Raw genomic sequence first — 23346 nt, forward strand, 5'->3', positions numbered from 1 at the left:
GACTATTTTCTTATCTTCTGAACTACTTGCTCTTTCCTAATCTCACTAGACTGGTTCATACCTCTATGGCTTTGCACATTCATTTCCTTCTTCCTACAATGCACTTTTTTTTTCCCTCTAGCAATTCCTTTAATGACAATTCTGTCAGTATCCAGACACTCCGGTGACAAATAAGTTTTCTTTGACTTGCCCTCCCCAAAGTTCAACACTCCTTTATTTGGGCCACCCCAGCATCATACCGGTGTTTTCCTTTCCCATACAGTTGTTCCTTCCCACTCTGGCCTGTGAGCTATATGACGGTAGGGAGTGGGTCTGATCCATCTTTTTACCTTCAGTGTTTTGAACACTGCCTGGCCCACAGTAAACATTCAGTGCATGTGGGCAGCCCGGGTGGCTCAGCGATTTAGCGTGGCCTTCAGCCCAGGGTGTGATTCTGGAGACCCCAGATTCAGTTCCACGTCGGGCTCCCTGCATGGAGCCTGTTTCTCTCTCTCCTTGTGACTCTGTCTCTGTCTCTGTCTCTCTCTCAAATAAATAAATAAAATCTTAAAAAAAAGATAAATCAACACTATGGTAAAGAGAAGAAGATAACAACACACTGTTCTGTTTTATCTGCAAATCATGTTGCCAAGTATAAATAGAAATCCACGGGAGGGCAGCCCTGGTGGCCCAGCGGTTTAGCACCACCTTCAGCCTGGGGTGTGATCGTGGAGACCCTGGATCGAGTTCCATGTCAGGCTCCCGGCATGGAGCCTGCTTCTCCCTCTGCCTGTGTCTCTGCCTCTCTCTCTATCTCTCTGTCTGTCATGAATAAATAAATAAAATTTTAAAAAAATCCACAGGAATCTAAAGCAAGGTGGGAGCCAGGAGCCTCCAGTGGTGAAATGCTTTTGTAGGTCACTCCAGGGATCTGGATCACTTCTGAGTGATGATTTCATTAAGCTTCTCTGAGCTCATTTTATTTCCATACCTCGGGGAACAGGGAGAAAGTCCAATGTTAAGGTCTCTAGCACTTTATATACATGTCTTCTGAAATTCTGAACTGTACACATGATAGCATTTGGGGAAGGGCCTTGATTCTGTCAGACCAGAGTATAAGAAAGTACTAAGACTCTACTCAAACTAAAATGTGATTCGGAGCAAGACTATCTTCCCCTGTTTAAACCTCTGTTTAAAAATGGGTGAATTCTTGGTACAGTACAGTATTGGTGTGACTAATAATAGCTTACTTGTACTAAGTCCATACTACGCGGTATGCATGAGCCAGTTCCTTTGTTTAAACCTCATACTACTTAGAAGTAAAGTATTTTTTAAATTCTCATCAGCCTTATTTTAAAGATGAAGAAACTATATCAGGACACCCAGGTAAACTTCTCTAAGGTGGCATACGGAGTGCTGGTTCTGGCACATGAACCGAGGAAACCTGGCTCTAGAGCTTGTGTTCTTAAGTATATTAAGTGACATTGAAGATCCTGAAGTTTCTTATATACCTGATGACAGATGTTTAGGTTGGTGAGGGGTAGAGAAGACCTGCAGCAGGAAACCCTTAAAAAGGCCTCAAATACATCTTTTATTTCCTGAATCCAAACTTTGTAAAAAAAAAAAAAAGATCATCTCTTGGGAGTTTTTGTTTTGTTTTGTTTTGTTTTTCTGCTTCCGAAAAACTGTTCCTTTTCAGACATCTATTCATCACTATAAGCAATTTCTGGAGAAAATTAACTTGCTGCTTATATTTTTCTACTGAGAACTCAGTAATGTTACATTTAGTCCAAATTACAAAAACTAATTATATCCTTCCCTTTTTATGGTCCAAACCAAAGAATAGATTTTTTTTTTTAAATTACTCTGGCTAAACCAAGATAGAATCTCAGCTAAAATGGGAAGAAAATCTCACCTTAAAATCAGATCCCACTTGGAGTCCTTGGTTTGAACTCCAGCATCAAAAAACAAAACGACATGTTTGAAACAATACTTGTGACTCTGACTAATAGTATATCCAGTTACTATCTTCCACAAGCTTGAGCTTGCCCCTTCCCTCTGGCTGGGAACTGCATGCAGATTAAGTCTTCATGAAAGATCAGTAGTTACTGGATGCCAGCTAGGGAATCCCTTTCCAGGTCCACCCATGAAAATAAGTCAGGCAAGTTCTGCAGATTTTCTGCGACTGTCAGGGGAATATGTAACAACAGAAGATGAATACACAAATAAAACAAATCCGTTGTCCCTTTCTTCTCCAGGAAAACTTCCTGCTAGCTCAAAGGGATTTTTCCTTCCTCTGAACTCTTAAAATACTTTTTGTTCACATCATATATATTTGACAATTGTATTCTGTACTATGACAGCTCTCATACTGCCATATCATCTTGTTTTCTAATCTATCTAGTTTCTATTTTTTTTCTGTGCACAGGCTTTCATACATAAACCATAATACAAACTCCAATAAGGAAGAGACTATACTATTTAGACCTTGGCATTCTTCACAGTCTTGCACAAAATAGGTGCACAATAACATTTTCATTAATTGATTGATTCTCTAGCTGTGGTTAATCGTAAACAACAGTGCAAAGGGAAAAATGCCAGCTTTTGCATCTCTTCATGACTCCTTTACTATATTCCCTTTCCTTTTTACTCATTTATTTATTCACTCAGTGCAATTGATTAGGAATATTATATGCTTAAGGCACTGTGAAAACACTGGATAAAAATCAGTAAACAAAAATCTATGGTCCTTGGACTCATAGAATATATGAGTTGATTACAGATAGTAATCAACAAAAATAAATTAATTACAAGAGACAACTAATATAATAAAGTAATGGAGGAAAATGGCTGGGGTTCTCCAAGAAGGACATTTAAGTGGTATCTGAAAGATCAGAATGAATAAGCAACAAAAAGAGTAAGATCATGAGACAATCTTCCAGGTAAAAAAAACAGAATGTGCAAAAAGAAGGCCAATATGGTTAGAAAACAGTAAGCAAGGAAGAGAGTATAGACACTGGGGGAATAACAGTCAGAGCCAGGGCACTAAGTTCCTTGGAGGACTTCACAAAAAGCTTGGATCTTATTCTATGCACGTTTGGAAGCCACTTATGAAATTTTAAGCAAAATAATATATAATATGTTTTCAAAGGATCATGTAGACAAGATATTAGAAGTGGCCTGAGTGGAAGCAATGATTTTGGTGAGCTACCTATTTGAGGTAATGCATAGCTAGTTCCAGGATGGAGACAGTGAATTAGAAGTAGAAACATCACTTGTGAATGGACTAGACATGAGGATGAGGGAAAATAGTATTCTAGCAACTAGATGGATGTGATGTCATTTGTTGAGTGGAAAGAAATAGGAATTAGAGAGTGAGAAAGGGAACAACTTCTAAGAATTGGATTTAGATATAACATCAAGATGCCTGTGAGATATCCAAGCGGAAATGTCAAGTAGACCATTGAATGTACAAGTCTAGAGTTCAGAGATATGTGGGTTAGAGATTAAAATTTTAGAATTAGAGTTATTGTATACTCACTGGTACTTCCCCCCACATCCCCTTTTTTCTGCTAAGAGAGCCCTTTTTTCCTATAGAGAACTCATTCCATATGGTCCAGGTGGAGCTAAACTTGCCCCTTCTCCCATTTACCACAAAGGTGGCACAAGTTTATTCTCTTGGTCACAGTGATTAGTGTAGGGTTGAGGAGATATTCCAATTTTGGCCAGCTAGATTGGTTCTTCAAATTTTCCTACAAGTGCTATTATGAAAAATTGTCTTTTCCCGCTTCAGTTAATACCTGGAAACGTGTGAATATAAAGTAGATGTAAGCTATGTCATCTGCCACATGGAGAAAGCTTGACATTATTTGTGCCTCTGAATCCCACTATACCTGAAGTCAAATGAATCTCTAGATTTTTCCAATAATCTTCTTGCCCTCCTTCCTCCCTTTCTCATATCCTTTTTCCTCCTTCCCTCCCCCTTCTTTCTTTCCTTCTTTATCTTTGATGTGTTCATTGGGTTTCTGCTTTCTACCCAAACTGTCCTGTTTATTATGAGAATTTACAGAGCAACAAAAGAAAAAGAAGCAAAATCAGGATCATATCTTGGATGATCCAGAGGCCTAGGCCAGTGGGAATTTTATTGTCACCTACAAGCAAATAAAAATTTTCCTCTTTCTTAGGAAATTTATTTAGAAGCTGACTTCACTCACAGATGATAAACTGTGGTAAAAATGGAATTGTAGCAGATATTTTTCCCTATCTAAACTACATTTACTGGGCAAGTGCACTAATGCTCCAGGATCTATAAGTGTTGATTGGTAATAACTCACACCAACACTTCTCCAGAGACTTGCCTTTGCCTGACTTGAGCACCTTACTTACTGATGTCTGGGAGCTTGTGTCCACTTTCCTTGGGCAGTCCTTATTGGTATAACACAAACAGCCCAGGCCTCTTACCTCGAGGTGAAATTACCTCTGTGATGTAATTAGTATTAACCTTTTGGATTATTCAGAGCATTGATTTTCAAAGTGAAGCTAATGATTCATTGAGGCTGCAAAAGGTATTCAAACATTGTTTATGTTTATTTTTAAATTAAAAAAACAAGTTTTCATAGCACTGGCCTTTAGGTGTGGAATCTACAGAAAGTGCACTCATTATTGAATGTCTCCAAGAGGAAAGTGAGGATCAGTCTGTATTAGAATGAGAAACCAGCTCAGTGCTAGTCTTAGAATAGGTACTCAGTAATTCCTTGCTATATTACATTGAATTAAATAGTCATACTTCACTCATTGATTTTAACATAATTAAAGTAGTAATTCTTAGTGAGAAAACAATTATTATCTTTTTTTAATTACTGTATTAATAATTTTAACTCTGCTAATAACAATGGATTGTTTATCAAAATATAAATCCATTTTTCAAACAAAACAGTTCTGTGGCAAAACCTATCACACATCTGGCTCTGAGATTTCAGATGAGCCTTGGGGTAGAGAATGACACTAAAGAAAATAACTATCTTTAAAAAACTTATGCTGAACATAACATTGGAGCACCTAAATATATAAGACAAGTATTAATAGAAATGTAGGGAGAAATAGGCAGCAATAAAATAATAGTAGAGAATTTCAATATTCCCACTTGAAACAATGAATAGATCATCCAGTCAGAAAGTCAATGCAGAAACAGTGAACTTGAACAATGGTATAAACCAAATGGCCCTAGAGACATGTTAGAACATTCCACCCAAGAGAAGCAAATACATTCTTCTCAAGTGTGCATGGAACATTCTCTAGGATAGATAATATGTTAGGACACAAAACAAGTCTCAATAAATTTAAGAAGATTGAAATTGTATCAATTATCTTTTCTGATCACAATAGTAGAAACTGGAAATCAATAACAATAGGAAAATAAGAAAATTCACAATTATGTGGAAATAAAACAACACATTCCTGAGTAACCAATAAGTTAGAGAAGAAATCAAAAGCAAAAAAAAAAAAATCTTTAAAAACAGGCAAAAAATCTTGAGAAAAGTGAATATGAATATACAACATGCCAAAACAAGCAATGCAGAAAAAGCAGTTCTAAGAGGGAAGTTTATAATGATAAGCACCTACATTAAGAAAAAAGAAAGGTCTCATGGGGTACCTGGGTGACTCAGTCAGTTAAGTGTCTGTCAAAGTGTCCCTTCAGCTTGGGTCGATCCCAGGGTTCTGGGATCAAGCCCCTGTGTCATGCTCCCTATTCAGCAGAAGCCTATTTTTTCCTCTCCCTCTCTCCTTGCTCATGATCTCCCTCACACTCTCTCTCTCAAATAAATACAAAAAATCTTTTTTAAAAAAGTCTCAAATGAACAACCTAATTTCAGACCTTAAGGAACTAGAAAAAAAAAAACTAAAAACATTCCAAAGTTATCAGATGGAAGGAAATAATAGAGCAAAGCAAAAATAAATGAAATAAAGACTAGAAAAATGATAGAAAAGATCAATGAAACTAGGAGTTGGCTTTTGGAAAAGGTAAACAAAATTGACACATCTTTAGTTAGACTAAGAAAAAAGGGAGAAGAATCAAATAAAATCAAGAATGAAAGAGGAGACATTACAACTGATATCACAGAAATAAAAAGGATGATAGGAGACTACTGTGAACAATTATAACCCAACAAATTGGATAACATAGAGGAAATGGGTACATTCCTAGAGCCATGAAACCTATCAAAATCAAGTCATGAAGATACAAGAAATCTGGAGACCAATAACAAAAAAGAAATTGAATAATTTTGCAACAAAGAAAAGTCCAAGACCAGATGGCTTTAGTGGCTAACTCTACCAAACTTTTCTTGAATTGATACCAATAATCTCAAACTATTCTAAAAAAATCAATAAAGAGAAACACTTCTAAACTCATTTTAGGGATGCCTGGGTGGCTCAGCAGTTGAGCCTCTGCCTTTGGCTCACAGCATGATCCCAGTTCAGAGATCAAGTCCCACATCAGTCTCCCTGTGAGGAGCCTACTTCTCCCTCTGCCTATGTCTCTGCCTCTCTCTCTCTGTGCCCCTCATGAATAAATAAATAAAGTCTTTAAAAAAAAAAGAACTTTAAACTCATTTTATGAGGTCAGTGTTACCTTGATACCAGATGACTACAAGAAAAGTATAGGCCAATATTCCTGATGGAATATGGATGCAAAAATCCTAAACAAAATACTAGCAAACCAAATTCAACAGCACATAAAAGGTCACACACCATAATCATATAAGTTTTATCCCTGGAATGCAAGGATGGTTCAACATAAATGTATTGATAAATGTTAATATACCATATTAACTGAATGAAGAATAAAAATCATATGATCATCTTAATGCGTACAGAAGAAACATTTGATAAAATTCAACATCCTGTCATGATTAAAAACTCTTAATAAATTAGGCATGTACCTTAACATAGCAGCTAACATAGTCAATGATGAAAAGCTAAAAGCTTTTCCTTTAATCAGAAATGAGACAAGGATGCCCATTCTCATTACTTCTATTCAGCTCAGTGATGAAAATCTCAGCCAGAGCAATCAGATAAGAAAAACAAATAAAAGCCATCCAAATCAGAATGGAAGAAGTAAAACTCTCTCTGTTAACAGAATGTGCTTACAGTAGAAAACCCTAAAGATTTCACATACCCCCCCCACACAAATCTGTGAGAACTTATAAATGGATTCATTAAAACCGCAGAATGCAAAATCAAAATACAAAATTCAGTCACATTTCTATACACTAATAATGAACTATCTGAAAAAGAAATTAAGAAAATAATACCATTTTCTTTTTTTTTTTTTTTTTAATTTTTTTTTTAATTGGTGTTCAATTTACTAACATACAGAATAACACCCAGTGCCCGTCATACCATTTTCTTTTTTAAAAGATTTTATTTATTATTTTACTTGAGAGAGAGAGTGAGCATGCATGAGGAGGGGAAGTGGCAGGAAAGGAGAGGAAGAGAATCTCAAGCAGACTCTGAACTAAGCACAGAGCTCAATCTGGGGCTTGATCTCACAACCCAGAGATCAATAACACCATTTTCAACAGTATCAAGAAGAATAAAATATGTAATAGTAAATTTAATCAAGGAGGTAAAAGATATGTACACTGAAAATTGTAGAACATTAATGAAAGAAATTGAAGACAAATAAGTGAAAAGATATCCTACATTCACGGATTGGTAGATTTAATATTGTTAAATGTCCATTCTACCCAAAGCAATCTACAGATTCAATATAATCCCTATGAAAATAACAATGCATTTTTCACAGATGGAAAAAACAATCCTAAAATATATACTGAACCACAAAAGACCCTGAATAGCCAAAGAAATCTTGAATTCTTTGAGGAACAAAGCTGGAGGCATCATACTTCCTGATTTCAAATTATATTACAAGGTTTTAGTAATCAAAATAGTATGGTTTTGGCATAAGAACAGATATATAGACCAATATAACAGAATAGAGTGTCCAAAAATAAAACCATGCATATATGGTCAACTAATCTTTGACAAGGTCACCTAGAATACATCATGGGGAAAGGATAGTCTCTTCAAGAAATTGTCTTAGGAAAACTAATTTTTCACATGCAGAAGAATGAAGTTAGATCCCTATCTCACTCCATATACAGAATCAACTAAAAATAGATTAAAGGCTTAAATTTAAGACCTGAAACCATGAAACTCCTAGAAGAAAACATAGAGAAAAAGGTCCTTGACACTGGTCCCGGCAATGATTTTTTAGATGTGACACCAAAATCAGGCAAAAAAATAAAGATAAAACAAAACAAAAATAAAAAAGTGAGATTATATCAAATTAAAAGCTTCTACACAGCAAAGGAAGCCATCAGCAAAATGAGAAGGAATCTATGGAATGGGGGAAAATATTTGCAAATTGTAGCATTATTCATAATAGTCAAGATATGAAAACAACCTAAATATTCATTTGTTGATAAATGGATAAAGCAGATGTGATATATGCACACAATGGAATATTATCCAGCTTTAAAGAACAAGGAAATCCTGCCATTTACAACATAAATGGATCTGGAAGATGTTAGGCTAAATGAAATAAGCCCGACACAGCAAGACAATGCTATATGATTCCAATTATATGTGGAATGTAAAATAGTCAAATTCATAAAGGCAAAAAAGTGAATCATGGTTGCCATGGTGTGAGGGGAGGCATAAATGGGTAGATGATGGTCAAAGGGTACAAAGTTTTAGTGTTTTAGTTACACAAGATTAATAAGTTCTGGAGGACTACTACCACAGTGTCTATAGCTAACAATACTGTAGTGTTTATTTAAAATTTGAAACAAGGAGGCTCTTAAGTATTCTTACCACACACACAAAAAATAATTAATAATACTATTAATAACAATAATAATAAAAGAGACAGGAGGAAATTTTGGAAGGTGTTGGATATATTTATGTCTTTAATGGTGTTACCACCATCATGGTTTCTTAGGTACATACTTCCCAAACTCATCAAGTTGTATACATTAAATATGCACAGCTTTTTACGTGTCAACCATACCTCTATAATGTAGTTTAAAATTTGCTGAAGAACAATGATTTAAACTATTAATAACTTGAAATATTATTAAATTATTAAAGATAGATATAATGCTTTATTTATTATCTTGGTCACCAATAAAGAAATCACATTTTCTGGTATGTCCAGCAGTTGACAGAATCCTGAAGTATGAAGAGCACTAAACATTCATTAAAAATACATGAATAAGTGGATAAACAAATTAATTGATGGCTTAATGGGTGGTTGCATAGATGAATGAATGAATCATAGCCTATGCATTTTCACCATTATCTCCCATAATCATAAAAGTCAAATCCCGGTTTGGAGAGACACTGAAGGAAATTTTCTAAAGAAAGATTTTTTTTTTTTTTTTTAAGTAAGGAAACTGGGAGGGGTGAGAGCTTCAATGTGCTGGAAAAGTTACTGGCGGTGTCTGACAGAGCAGAAGCAGAGAGAGCTTGGGGCTGGAGAGGATTGTCAGTGAAATCCTCCTTGCCTTTGTCCAGACACACCTCCCAAGGGCTAACCTCAATGGTTTAGCTAAGGTCATCTTCTCCGATGTGTTTGGGCTCCTGGAGAACCTCGGCCCATCAGGGCCATCAGAAGAGAACTTCAATATGGAGGCTTTCACTGAGATGATGATGGCCTGGCTTTGCCCACATTCCAAGGAGTACAATAGGGGACATGATGCAGAAACTCTCAGGGCAGTTGAGTGGTGCCAAGAAAAAAGATAACCTGCAAATTCAGAGCTCTGATGTCCAAGGCCTGGTGCCCATCTCCACATAGCCCCTGCAGTGGCCTGAAAAGCTCAAAGAAGAAACTGGGGCCTCTCCTACTGCTGATGCTGGAGATACTCAGCATGAGGCAGTCAGTGCTGAGGAGAAGCTGTTGCCAGGGGTGCCTGTACTCCTGAAGGTGTTCCCTCCCTACTCAGTGGAGCAGGCCCAAAGCTCAGAGAGATTTGGAAGAAGTTATGCAGGTGCTGGTAGAGGGGAAGGAGAAGAAGACTCTAGCCTGTACTGACCTCAACCAGGACCTGCCCAGATGCCTCAGAGGCCCTCAAAAGGATGAACTGAAGTCCTTTTTCCTGCAGAAGTACATGATACTGGATAGCACAGAGGATCAGAAGATTTACCAACACATGGCTCCCAGGGAGGCCTCCAAAAAGCTGATCCGATACATTAACAACCAGGTAGTGAGCACCAAAGGGGAGCAATTCAAATATGTGTGGAACCCTGAGCTGAAGGAGATGAAGGCCACACATATTAACCTCATGCTAGCCAGAAAGTAGTTTCCACTGAGGCATTCACCACTCTGTCAGAGCTTTCTAGACTCAGATCCCAGAAGGATGCAGGAGCCCTATACCCCCACACAGGGCCTGTCCTAACTTCTGTCCCCTTTCTCTACCCTGCTTTCTTCTCCCTTGCCCCACAGTATTGACCTCTTCTTGGAGCTCCCATAGGCACAGTAAAGGTGGTCCTCAGGGTAGGTGGGGAGGGGGGAAGTAAGGAAACTGGCTTCATAAAAGGAAAGTGAAAGAGAATGAAAAAAATTACAGTTAAGCAATATAAAAGAATCCTTCACATTTCTGAGGAGGTATTAGCTTAACAGTCTCTGATGACAAAAAACAAAAGGTCAATAAATTGTTGTCATCATAAAAGATATTGGAACTAACCAGAAAAATCCTGCTTGCTTATTATGCACAAATCCACAATGTATAAAATTTTAATTGTATTCATTGTCCTCTGAGAAATTTAAAGTACAATGAGATATAGTGAAAAGGAAAGTATAGAGAAAGAGAAAGGAAAATAAAATATTCAAGGATTTGAATTCTTATGGAAGGATATTTAGTCACAATTACAAGGAGGTAATTCTTATGGAAGGACATTTAGTTTTGATTCTAAAAACTAGTTGATTTTTAAATGGTAAGCTTGGATAACATGCAAATAAGGAGATTTTTGTCTAGGATAGTAGATTAACTATATATTCTCTCCTACTTTTTGAAAATCCCATTAAAATTATGTTAAAGGTATGTAAATAGAGATAAATCTGAGCACTGATAAAAACCAAAGAGATATCTTTAGTAGATGATAGATTTAACTCTTTTCCTAAACTCAACAAATGAAGGAAAAACAACTGACAAAGTCAGATGAGGGAAGTCACAGACTAGAATAGGATTTCTCACCCTCAGCAGTATTGACATTTTGGGCCAGATAAGTCTTTTTTGTAGGGAATTATCCTTGATTTGTAGGGTGTTTTGCAGCATCCCCGGTCTCTAGATACTAGTTGCTAATAACAATCCTCCTTCCAGTGTGACAATCAAAAAAAGTCTCCAGAAATTACCAAATATCTGTTGGGAAACAAAACTGCCTCTGATATGAATCACAGAAACACAGCCAAGAAGAAAGCCTATCTTCTCTAAAAACTTCAGGAAACACTCAGCACTCAGAAACACCAATTACAAAAGAGAAGAGGGCATGAAAAGAGACTATGAAAGCCAGTCATATTTCTATACACCAGTAAAAACCAGTAAGAAAATGTTCTTTAAAATGATACCAAATAACAATGACATAAAAGGGCCTCTAATATTAAATCTAGCCAAAGATGAATAAGACCTTTAAGGAAAACATTTTAAAGCTTTATAAAACTTATGGTAAATATGTATAAATAAATGAAGATGTCAATTATTTTTCTAGACCTCTAGATTTGAAGCAAGTTAAATAAAAATCCTAATATGAAGGTGTGTATCGTATGTATGTGTGTGTATTACCTGATATAGAAAAGAAAAGGGTCAAGAATAACCAAGTCATACATAGAGAAGATGGTAATAAATTCAAGTGTACTGGTTGAATGGTGGCCCCCTTAAAAGATACATCTAAGTCTGGGAACATGTGAATATGACCTTATTTGGCAGATCTTTGCAGATCCTATGCTAAGGATCTCAAGATAAGACCAATGTGATATCCAGGAACATCTTGAATCTAGTGACTCTAACCTAATAATCCAATGCCTTTATTGGACTGGAGAAACACAGAGGAAAAGGTCAAGATGCAGACAGAGATTGCAGCTATCTAACTACATGTCAGAGAATGACTGAAGCTACCAGAAGCAGAAAGAGGCAAAGAAAGATTCTTCCCTAGTGCTTTCCAAGGAAACCAGACATGTCTATACCTTGATTTCATATTTCTGGCTTCCATAACTGAGAAAATGAATTCCTATTGTTTTAAGCCACTAGTTTATGGTAATTTGGTACAGCAACACTAGGAAACTAATGTAACAGGCATTGACACTTATTGTCAAACTATTGAGGTTAAAACATTGTGGTATTGACAAAATGCAAAACAAGCTGATCAATGGAACTGATTAGAGAGCACAGCAACATCCCAATTCACATATGGAAACTTGACTTGTGGCAGAGACGGCATGGCAGATCAACCACAGAAAAGCTGACTGCTCAATCAGTGGTGCTAAGAGAAATGTTTATTCATATAGAGGGAAAAAATGAAATTAAAATCCCTAAATCAAACACATATGCAAATATCAATTCCATGTAGAATAAAGAAGGCTTAAACGCAAAAAAGGAAAACCCATTTTTTTTAAGACAGTGACATCAAGATCAGAAAGGATTTCTTATACAAACACAAAGGACACTAATAATAAAGGAAAAGAATGATGTATTTAACTATATTAAAATTCAGAACACTGTTCATTAAAATATTAAGAAAATGAAAAGGCAAGCCACAAAATGGAAAAAGATTCATTTCCCAAAATGAGGGATTAATTTCGCCCCCAAAGTTTCCTTTTTTCCCCAAAAAATGTTTCTAAGAATAAATTAAAAGATAAAATACAATAGGAACTGGGCATATTACACTGTACATTAAGTAAAAAAAAAAAAAGAATGCACACACACAAAAGATAGAAGAAAGAAATGGGCAAAAAATCATGAGTAGGTATTTATAAAGGACAAAATACAAATGGTTAATAACTGCTGATGAACCATATTAATAATCAGGAAAATGTAAATTAAATTCACAATGAGTTACTATTATATATACATAACAGTTGAGTCTGAGCATAACCTATGACCTATGACCCAGCAAACTATCTGCTTGGTTTATGACCTATGAAGGCTCTTGCACATGCACTGCTTACTAATCTGTAAGCAGGTTAATTAGCCTCATGTTCATAATTATAAAAGTGAAATTAGCTGAAATATTTGTCAACCATAGAATGAATTAATAAATAGTAGTATATTCTTTCTAGGGCATTCTACACCGAAGTGAAAACAAATGAGCTACATCTACGTGCATCAAAATGGGGAAATCTCAAAAACATAATGTTGAGTGAAAGAATGAAGTCACAGAGAGATACAATATGATTATATTTACATAAAGTTCAAAAGAGGTAAAATCACATAATATGCTATTTGAGTATGCATACATAGGTAATAAAATCACAGAATGATTAAATCCAAATTCAAAAAAATTTTTAACTACGAAGAAGAGAGGGGGAAGGACATATAGAGGATTCAGAGGTACTAGTAAAGTTCTATTTCTGAAATTTGGTTGGGTTCTTGGATATTTATTTTTAATAGTTCTTTAAAATGTTTTACACACTTTCTAATGTATGATAGTCCAACAAAAATGAATGAAAGAAAAAAAATCAAATACTGAGACACATCATTATGAAATTTCAGCAAAAAGTAAAGTACAAAAGCTTCTAGAAAAAAAAGAGAAACACAATTTCTTGTAAGTGTAGTGATCAAGTAATAAAAATAGAACAAGGCCTCAGATGGTCTGAGGGGAAGTGATTTTCAACTTAAATGTTTATATTCAAACTGTCACTCTAGTGGGCTAAAGAATAAAGAATTTTTCAACATAAAATAATTCAGAAATGTTACCTCCCATGCACTTTTTTCTTAAGGAAGGTGCTTGAGGACTTAACCCACCATATCAAGGAAAATATGGGATGCAAGAAGCAATGGCTCTCACAAACTAGAGCAATCCTGTTTGGACCCAGTTTACCTCTCTGAAGTGGACCTAGAAGGCAACCAGTTCAAATTGAAGCAGAATGCATAAAGTTTTGAGAAAGAAGAATTAAAGAAATAGTGAGACTTTGAACATATCTGAGGATATAGTAAAATGGGGGAGGATTTAAAATAAATGAGTGAGTTCTACTCAGAATTGCTTTTGGGAACATTCTTATGCGGCAACGCAATTGTAAAAAACACTATTTTGTTAAATGACAAACACTATATATTTTTAAAGATTTTATTTATTCATGAGTGACACAGAGAGAAGCAGAGACATAGGCAGAGGGAGAAGGAAGCTCCCTGTGGGGAGCCCAATGCAGGACTCTATCCCAGGACCCCAGGATCACACCCCGAGCAAGGCAGACATTAAACCACTGAGCCACCCAGACGTCTCAACAAACACTATTTAAATAGCTATGGAAATGAAAATACTATTCACTGTTTTTCAGTATTTAGAATCAACCTATATAAAGATAAATAAAATACAAATACTTTTTTACATTACTAATAATTCAGAGAAAGGAAAGTACAATGAGTGAAGAGTTGAAGTGCTAAAGTCATCTTTTAATTGAGATTGGATCTTTGGTTAATCATAAATAATCATACTAATTCAGTCTTCTTTCTATAGAGCTATAACTTCGTTGTTCCAGAGTAACTCTAATAAGCTTTAAGGAGTACAGTCTAGGCTAATATGCTGGGTTTTGCTAAACAAATCTATGGTCTTCACGGACATGCTTTTCATGGAACAAAAAATGGAAAACTATTCTTTTTTACTTTCTGCTATGATAGGTAAAGATTTAGCTTGTCTCATATACTTTGAAAATTAGAAATGCCTTGAAAATGCATAGTTTTCAAGACAAACTATGAGAGGCGTAACTAGATTTGAGATTGATATCAAAAATCATAGACACAGGCACCTAGGTGGCTCATTTGGTTGTGTCTGACTCTTGATTTTGGCTCAGGTCATGGTCTCAGGGTCGTGAGATCCAGTCCTGCACTGAGCTCCTCACTGGGCATGGAGCCTTTTTAAGACTCCCTCTCCCGGATGCGGAGAAAAGGGAACCCTCTTGCACTGTTGGTGGGAATGTGAACTGGTGCAGTCACTCTGGAAAACTGTGTGGAGGTTCCTCAAAGAGTTAATAGACCTGCCCTACGACCCAGCAATTGCACTGCTGGGGATTTACCCCAAAGATACAGATGCAGTGAAACGCCGGGACACCTGCACCCCGATGTTTCTAGCAGCAATGGCCACGATAGCCAAACTGTGGAAGGAGCCTCGGTGTCCATCAAAAGAAGAATGGATAAAGAAGCTGTGGTCTATGTATACACTGGAATATTCCTCAGCCATTAGAAATGACAAATACCCACCATTTGCTTCAACGTGGATGGAACTGGAGGGTATTATGCTGAATGAAGTAAGTCAATTGGAGAAGGACAAACATTATATGGTCTCATTCATTCGGGGGATATAAATAATAGTGAAAGGGAATAAAGGGGAAAGGAGGAAAAATAAGTGGGAAATATCAGAAAGGGAGACAGAACATGAAAGACTCCTAACTCTGGGAAACAAACTAGGGGTGGTGGAAGGGGAGGTGGGCGGGGGGTAGGGGTGACTGGGTGGTGGGCACTAAGGTGGGCACTTGACGGGATGAGCACTGGGTGTTATTCTGTATGTTGACAAATTGAACACCAGTAAAAAATAAATTTAGTATAAAAAAAGACTCCCTCTCCCTCTGCCCTTCCCTGCCCCAATCTCTCTCTCTCTCAAAAAAAAAAAAAAAATATATATATATATATATATAGAGAGAGAGATGATAGATAGATGCACGTCTTGTGATGCTTTTAAAAACATAATAAACAAAATGATAAGGCAAACATGGCATTGATATATTCTTGTGTTTAAAAAGTTTATGGAGGGACACCTGGATGGCTCAGTGGTTGAGCATCTGCCTTCCGCTCAGGGCGTGATCCCGGGGTCCCGGATGGAGTCCTGCAACGGGCTCTCCTCAGGAAGCCTACTTCTCCCTTCCATAGAGGCTATGTCTCTGCCTCTCTCCCTGTGTCTCTCATAAAATAAAAAATAATAAAATAAAATTAAATAAATAAAATAAAATAAAATAAAATAAAAATATAAGATAAATAAAATAAAATAAAATATAAAAAATTTAAGGAAAATGAACCAGGACAGAAAATCAAGAATTAAAAATAGGACAAACATCTGTTTCAACCAACAGTTTTCTTAGTTGCTAATTAGTAGCCTACTCTAATCAACGTATGTTTAATGGTATATAAAATTATTCTAAGTATTTTACATATATTAAGTTATTTAATCTTCACAACCATATGGCCTAGACATTAACCACATTTTACAGAAGACATTTAGGCATGGAGAGGCTAAGTTCTTATAGCAACCACACTGAAAGTGAAACAGAAAAACACATTCATAAACTTTAAAAATTTCTGTTGGACTTACCATTCTCTCAATCTGATGACTCCTTTCTATAAACTCTCTTGAGCTTTTTATTCCATAATTTTCTTTATATTTTATATTTGTGACTTCAAAAGAGGCAAGGTAATAGAATGACTTATCATCTGAAAGGTAAACATAAACAAAAGATTCATGCTTAAATATAATCAGTTTCTTGTTCTCCAACCCCAGGAAATAGGTTTACTATAGTGCAGTTTATTTCTTCTTGGTACAAGAGTAATTGTGGACATTTAAAAAATATTTTGTAGCTTTGTCACTGTATCCAGCTAAAATAGAAAATTCAGGCCTCCAAATACACTTTCAGAATACCTTATTTAAGTGTTTATGCATATCAGAATTTTCATACAAAATTGGACGTGCAATATGGAAAATAAATATTGAAAGGGATTGCTGAAAGTCATGCAAAAATTGTCAATTTCCCCCAAAGAATTATGATATATACATCTTAGATAAGCTGTATTATAAAGATACATTGAGCAGGTTATCAATTTTTTCCATGTCACCAATAAGTATTAGTATTTATTGTTTTCACCTCTCAATTCTCAGCAATGTACATACGACTAAAACTGCCATTGTCAAGGAAAACAGATCATAATAATGGTCTTTTCTTTTAAAAAAAAAAAATCTTGATTGTTTTGCAGCCTTAATCATATTCCCTGAAACCCCATCTTAGGCTTTGTGGAGTCATTTTCCAACTTTCTTCCTCCCTGGCCACACCTCTTCAGGGAAGTTGGAGAACTTTTTATTTCTACTTCTATCCTAAGCCTTCCACTGTTCTATCCTTATCCTAATCATGTTAAATAACCTGTTCTGGGTGATCCTAACAGTGATCAACTATTTGCTGATGTTAGAAGATCACTTGGGTTGGGATGCCTGGGTGGTTCAGTTGGTTAAGCGCCTGCCTTCAGTTCAGGTTATGATCCCCGAGGGCCATTTAAATTCAAATTTTCAAGTTTATTTGAGCAGATAGCGATTCCAGTTGGGTAGCACCAACCCTAAAGTCATTAGGAGCCGTCCATCAACAGGAGTGAGAAGAGATTTATATAGAGAAGATGCAGAAACAAAGCAAAGAGATCATTTGATTGCCTATAGCTTAAGCAGTTGCCTTATATTGGTTTTGGGGGGAAAAAGGCATATGAAACTCAGCACATGTGATTTGTCTTTATTCTAAAAATTAAGCTGTTCACTTTCTCATTTTTTTAAAGATTTATTTATTTATTCATGATAGAGAGAAAGAGAGAGAGAGAGGCAGAGACATAGGCAGAGGGAGAAGCAGGCTCCATGCAGGGAGCCTGATGTGGGACTTGATCCCGGGACCTCAGGATCACGCCCCTGGCCAAAGGCAGGAGCTAAACCGCTGAGCCACCCAGGGATCCTCCACTCTTTCTCATTTTAAAAATTATATCGCGGGCAGCCGGGTGGCTCAGCGGTTTAGCGCCGCCTTCAGCCCAGGGCATGATCCTGGAGACCTGGGATCGAGTCCCAGGTCAGGCTCCCTGAATGGAGCCTGCTTCTCCCTCTGCCTGTGTCTCTGCCTCTTTCTCTCTATGTCTCTCATGAGTAAATAAATAAAATCTTTAAAAAAAAATAAAATTATATCGTTTTTAAGATTTTTATTTATTTGTTTGAAAGAAAGCACTAGTGGGGGGAGGGGCAGAGAAAAGGAAGAAGCTGACTCCCCACTGAGCAGGGAGCTGGATCCCAGGACTCTGGGATCATGACCTGAACTGAAGGCAGACACTTAGCCAACTGAGCTACTCAGGTGCCCCAAAACTATATTGCTTTTAGATGTGTCTATCCATGTAATAATGCATATTGCAAACCTCACTGGCTGCAAACATGTAACACTGAACTCAATACTGGAGCAAACAATAATTTAACATCAATAAGAGATTAGTAATTAAAATTTTACTATCATGCAAATAGCATTTTTTAAACAAGAGGGAATTTTAAGATACTAAGTCATAGAGGACTTAGGCAATAGAAATGTGACCTGGATACTTACCCTCAACAACAAAATGAGTAACAATACCAATTGCAATTCCTATGATTGCTACAATTGCCAATGTGAAAAGAGCTAGACGTATAGGATCCCAAAATTGCTGTCTTCTTTGATATTCAACCCGTGGGTAATCGGCTTCTGAAAATTCAACTGGTCTGTGATAATAGGAATAAATAGTAAGACAATAAGAAAGTCATATGGTTTCACTATATGTCCATTTGTTATGTTCCTTTAAGAAAATAGTTCATAATGCTAACTAACAATAGAATACTTAGATCTTGAAAAGAACACAAGGTTTTAATTTGTATGCACTTTCCCAATACCCCAATCACAATATAAATTTTGATTAAAGTTTTACCAATGTTGACATTCAAGTGAGAATATCTTCCTACAGCATTTTGTCTGACATATTGGCAATTTGAAATTTGGATGGTGGAACACAGACTCACTTATTAAAAAGGTAATTTATAAATAACATTCATAATAATTTATAAATAACATATTTTAATAAGGGAGTTTCTAGCAATGGAGTTATATAATAATCTTATCAGTTCTACTTGATTAAAAATAAAAATCTTAATATGAATTCTTTTTTAATGACCTTAAAAGTTTTCTTAATGATTTGTTTTAAAAATAGCAATATTATTTTTGAAGACCTGATCATGGTTCTTTGCATTTTATTAGCACCTCCCAAAGAAATCACAAATTGTGAATTATAGTCCCCAAGAAGACTATTTCCACTTGACTTTTACCTGTCTCTACTCATGTACTACTTCCCCACTAAAATATCTTAAACCATTGAAATTATCTTTCTCCAACTTGAAAGTTGGTATTTATCTACTTTATTTTCCAAATTCCTCTCAACATTTAATATCTTCAAAGTAAGATATTTTTATTAGTTTTCATATTTTTAATTTTATCTAACAATATTTGTTATAAGCTTTATTCATTAGACAAGATAATAAAAACAACTGTTAAGGTTGGCACCACACTGCCCAGAATTAACAAAAATTTATTAATATCTACATATACAATACCTCCTTCCTCACCCTATTCGAAGTCTCCATATACAAATCTATGGCATTAAGTATTCTTGATGATTGAGTTTGTGGATATTTTGGTTGCTGCATTTTTTTTTCTCTTCCTTTTTTCCTAAAAAGGAAAATTTGGCTGCTTTTACCTGAGCCCTTAAAGATGCAAGAAATGACAAGAATCAAATTCTGTCAAATTTGGGGAGTTATAGCCACACTCTAAGTCATGATAACATTGCATCATGGTAAAGAAGACTTTTTTTTATTCCTGACATAAATGTTTCTGCTTTTTGAATAAATGAACGATGAATGAAAGGCACACCCTCTAGATCCTAGATCTGAAAAATCATTTGCATACAAAAGCTAAAGAATTTTGAGACCCAACTGTTGTTCCAATTCAAAAGGATGATCCAGGAGGATCTTGAGCTACCTTCTCTCACTGACACACAGAATTCACAGCTACATATGGAACACTGTACTCTGAAAAAACCTGAAAACTACTTGAGTGAGTACTGCACATTAGAAAGCGAGAGGGAAACCACATTAAAGTGGGTAGGAGAAGCTGAGATATCATCTCACCATAAACCCTACCCTTGGCAGGGGGGACCTACAATTGGGAAGGAACTAAAAACCTGGAGCTTCTCCTTTAGAAGCAAAGGTTTGAGTCCCACATTGAGCACCCCAACTTTGAAAACTGGAGTGACAAGATCCCAGAGCATCTAGCTTTGAAAACCAGGGAGGCTCACCTTCACAAGACCCATGAGTTTGTAGCAAACTGAGAATGGCTGTGAAAGGGCTCCCCAGGAACTCCCCTGCCCCAGGGCCCAGCTATTTCATTCTTTCCATTTAACTCAGGTAGATACAGCAGACCAACTACATTATCCCTGGCCAATAAGATGTACATAAAAAAGTTCAATCTTATACCTTTCTCTGCAGACAGACTCACAAATGCCCTGATGAAAAGAACAAACATAACCTCTAATACATCCCCCCTCCATCATGCCACTTGTGTAGATGAACAATTAAGTCTTGGAGTTATGTCTTCTAGAAGCAGGCTCTTTGATGAGAGCCTGTAATCAGCACTGTAATCAGACCTAAATAAACAGGTGAGAAAGCATGCCAACTCTCAAAACGAGTTGTAATAAGCTCTATGATTACTATATCCAAGATGGCTCACTGTTGCACATATGACATTTATCAGAGAGTTCAGTCTTACACTTTAAGGTAAAGTTAAATAAACTTTATTTAAGCAATTGAAATGGAGTTGCTTTTCTCCACTTTTACAGAACTTTTCTTAAAATGGAGGCTTTTATAACAAATTAATTGAGGTTCTAACTAATGTAGTTTAAGTAGAATTATGCAGAAAGAAGTAGGCCATTTTTATTATATATTTGCACATTGAATGGCATGAGTGCCTTTTTGTTAGGCAGAATGGGGAGATTATTGTATGATTAAGATATCTCCCACTTCCTCAGACTTCGGCCTCCATACATAGTTTAGATTATTGGTCTTAATGTGAGAATCAGTGAAACAAAGCTGTTCAAAAACCATGATATCACGATATATGGAAAAATTATAGTATTTTTGACTAGATTAAGGAATAATGAATTAAAAATAAATCATAAAAATGAAGATAGCCCATTTGTGCATAAATTATTCTTATTCCAGAATTCTAAAAGTTAATTCATTTGTATCCTTTTAAAGAGTTAAACTGAAATATATGTAAGCAGGGACACCTGGGTGGCTCAGCGGTTGAGTGTCTGCCTTTGGCTCAGGGCCTGATCCCAGGGTCTGGGGATCGAGTCCCGCATCAGGCTCCTACGGGAGCCTGACTCTCACTCTGCCTATGTCTGCCTCTCTCTCTCTGTCTCTCATGAATAAATAAATAAAATCTTTCCTAAAAAAAAAAAAGAAAGAAATATATGTAAGCATATATGGCTCAAGTGGACTGTACCAGTCACAAGAGGACACTTACATGATGAGAGATCTCCCCAAGCTAGAGTAAAACTTCTATACTTGCTTAATCACCAAAAATAGCTATTAGATATTATCTAGATGGAATAAAGAGTCGATGGCAAAAGGGTTAATTTTTATTTTTTTATTTTTATTTTTTTTAAGATTTAATTTATTTATTCATGAGCGACAGAGAAGAGAGAGAGAGAGGCAGAGACACAGGCAGAGGGAGAAGCAGGCCCCATGCAGGGAGCCTGACATGGGACTCAATCCTGGGTCTCCAGGATCACGCCCTGGGCTGCAGGGGGTGCCAAACCACTGTACCACCAGGGCTGCCCAAAAGGGTTAATTTTTAAATTAATAATTAGGATTTATTTTCTTCCTGTCACTTTGCTTGATAGAGTTAAGCCAATAATTTGAGACACTTTGTAGTATGTGTTTTGAAACAGTACCCTGCCTCTTTTTAAACTTTAATCTGTTTTAGTTAATTCAGTTATGAAATTGGGATTTGAACCAGTTCATTACTGAAATACATTGACATTGCTTTTCCCATTCCTAGACTTCATATTACAGTTGATGTGTGTGTGTGTACCTATGTGTGTGCTTGATTTTCTAAATTTATGTCACTGGAAAGCATTTATGCTATTACTGAATAATTATTTGTTGGTTTAGCATTGGTGTTGCTGTTGCTGTTACATTGATAGACCAATTCTCAGCTTCTCAGAGCTAATATATATGTAGTAGGCATTTAATAATAACTAACAGATATTATATAAATGAAATTTCTCTATTATTTATACTGTATATATAAATATAGTATTTTATTTGTTGATGCAGAGGCAAAGCTTAGTTTATGCCTCGTAAACTCACTTATTATCTATGTTCTCTGAACTTCCATAGACTAGACGTTTTCTCAGTACTTTTTTTCTCTCATAGTCTTACTATGTGACTCTTAAGTTCATGGTTAAAGGTCCCAAAACTACATTATCACATTATCATATGTGGCAATAAGCTTATTGATATATAATATATGTCAAGTATATCTAGACAAGGCTCTGCTTCTACTAAATTTGGAACATACCCAGAGCCACATGATGTATAATCTGGTCAGCAGGATTGTTATATGCTCTTTTGTTATACTTAATTCAATTCTATTTAAGAAACGTTTATTATGTGCCTAATATATTCCCAGCAGTGGAGATACAAGAACTTAAAAAAAATACACTTTGTATCCAAGGGGTTTATGGAAGAGTTGAAATATATAAAATAGTAAGATCAATACAGTGTTATAAGAAAAATAATAGATATACCAAGTACAATGATAAGTAAACATGAAGGATTGAATAATGTAACGGGAAAGGGACAGAAATGTATACAGAAAAGACTTCTTAGAAGATGTGACAACTGAGCAGGCCCTTGAAGGTCAAGAGCATTCTGTAACACCTGATAGTGGTTAAATATATCCTGTTCCTCTTTACACCTTGCTTGCAAGCAGAACAATGTTTCATTATCATAAAAGCACCTTTTTAAACAGGAATATGATGACAGAATTTACTTGGAAGTCAAAGAAAACTCACCAATGAATAGTATTTTTCACTATCACTCATAAAAATTTGATGAAATCAACAAAAGAAAATGATTCATGTATTTTGGATAGAGGATGAGAAGTAAGAAGAGTTAAAGAGATTTGGGAGAACCATATTAATGGCTTAATCTAATTCAGTTCAGCTAATGGTAGTGCAATTCTTTTTGGGAAATCTCTTTTTATGGGAAGACTTGGCAATACCA

General features: G+C 35.9%; 1 protein-coding gene and 1 pseudogene across 1 annotated transcript in view; one reads left to right on the plus strand and one right to left on the minus strand.

Annotated features, from left to right (window-relative positions):
- LOC112652334 (transmembrane protease serine 11F) overlaps window positions 1-23346 on the minus strand; it is a 93979-nt gene that overhangs the window by 24575 nt on the left and 46058 nt on the right. The window contains exons 3-4 of the mRNA XM_025435844.3: window positions 18578-18729; window positions 16558-16676 (exon numbers count right to left, since the gene is read on the minus strand). Coding sequence (XP_025291629.1) covers window positions 16558-16676; window positions 18578-18729 — 271 coding nt within the window. The remainder of the gene's footprint in view (window positions 1-16557; window positions 16677-18577; window positions 18730-23346) is intronic.
- Window positions 1178-10343, plus strand: LOC112652145 (CUE domain-containing protein 2-like; annotated as a pseudogene).

Source organism: Canis lupus, chromosome 13, assembly GCF_003254725.2.
Source record: "Canis lupus dingo isolate Sandy chromosome 13, ASM325472v2, whole genome shotgun sequence".
NCBI lineage: Eukaryota > Metazoa > Chordata > Mammalia > Carnivora > Canidae > Canis > Canis lupus.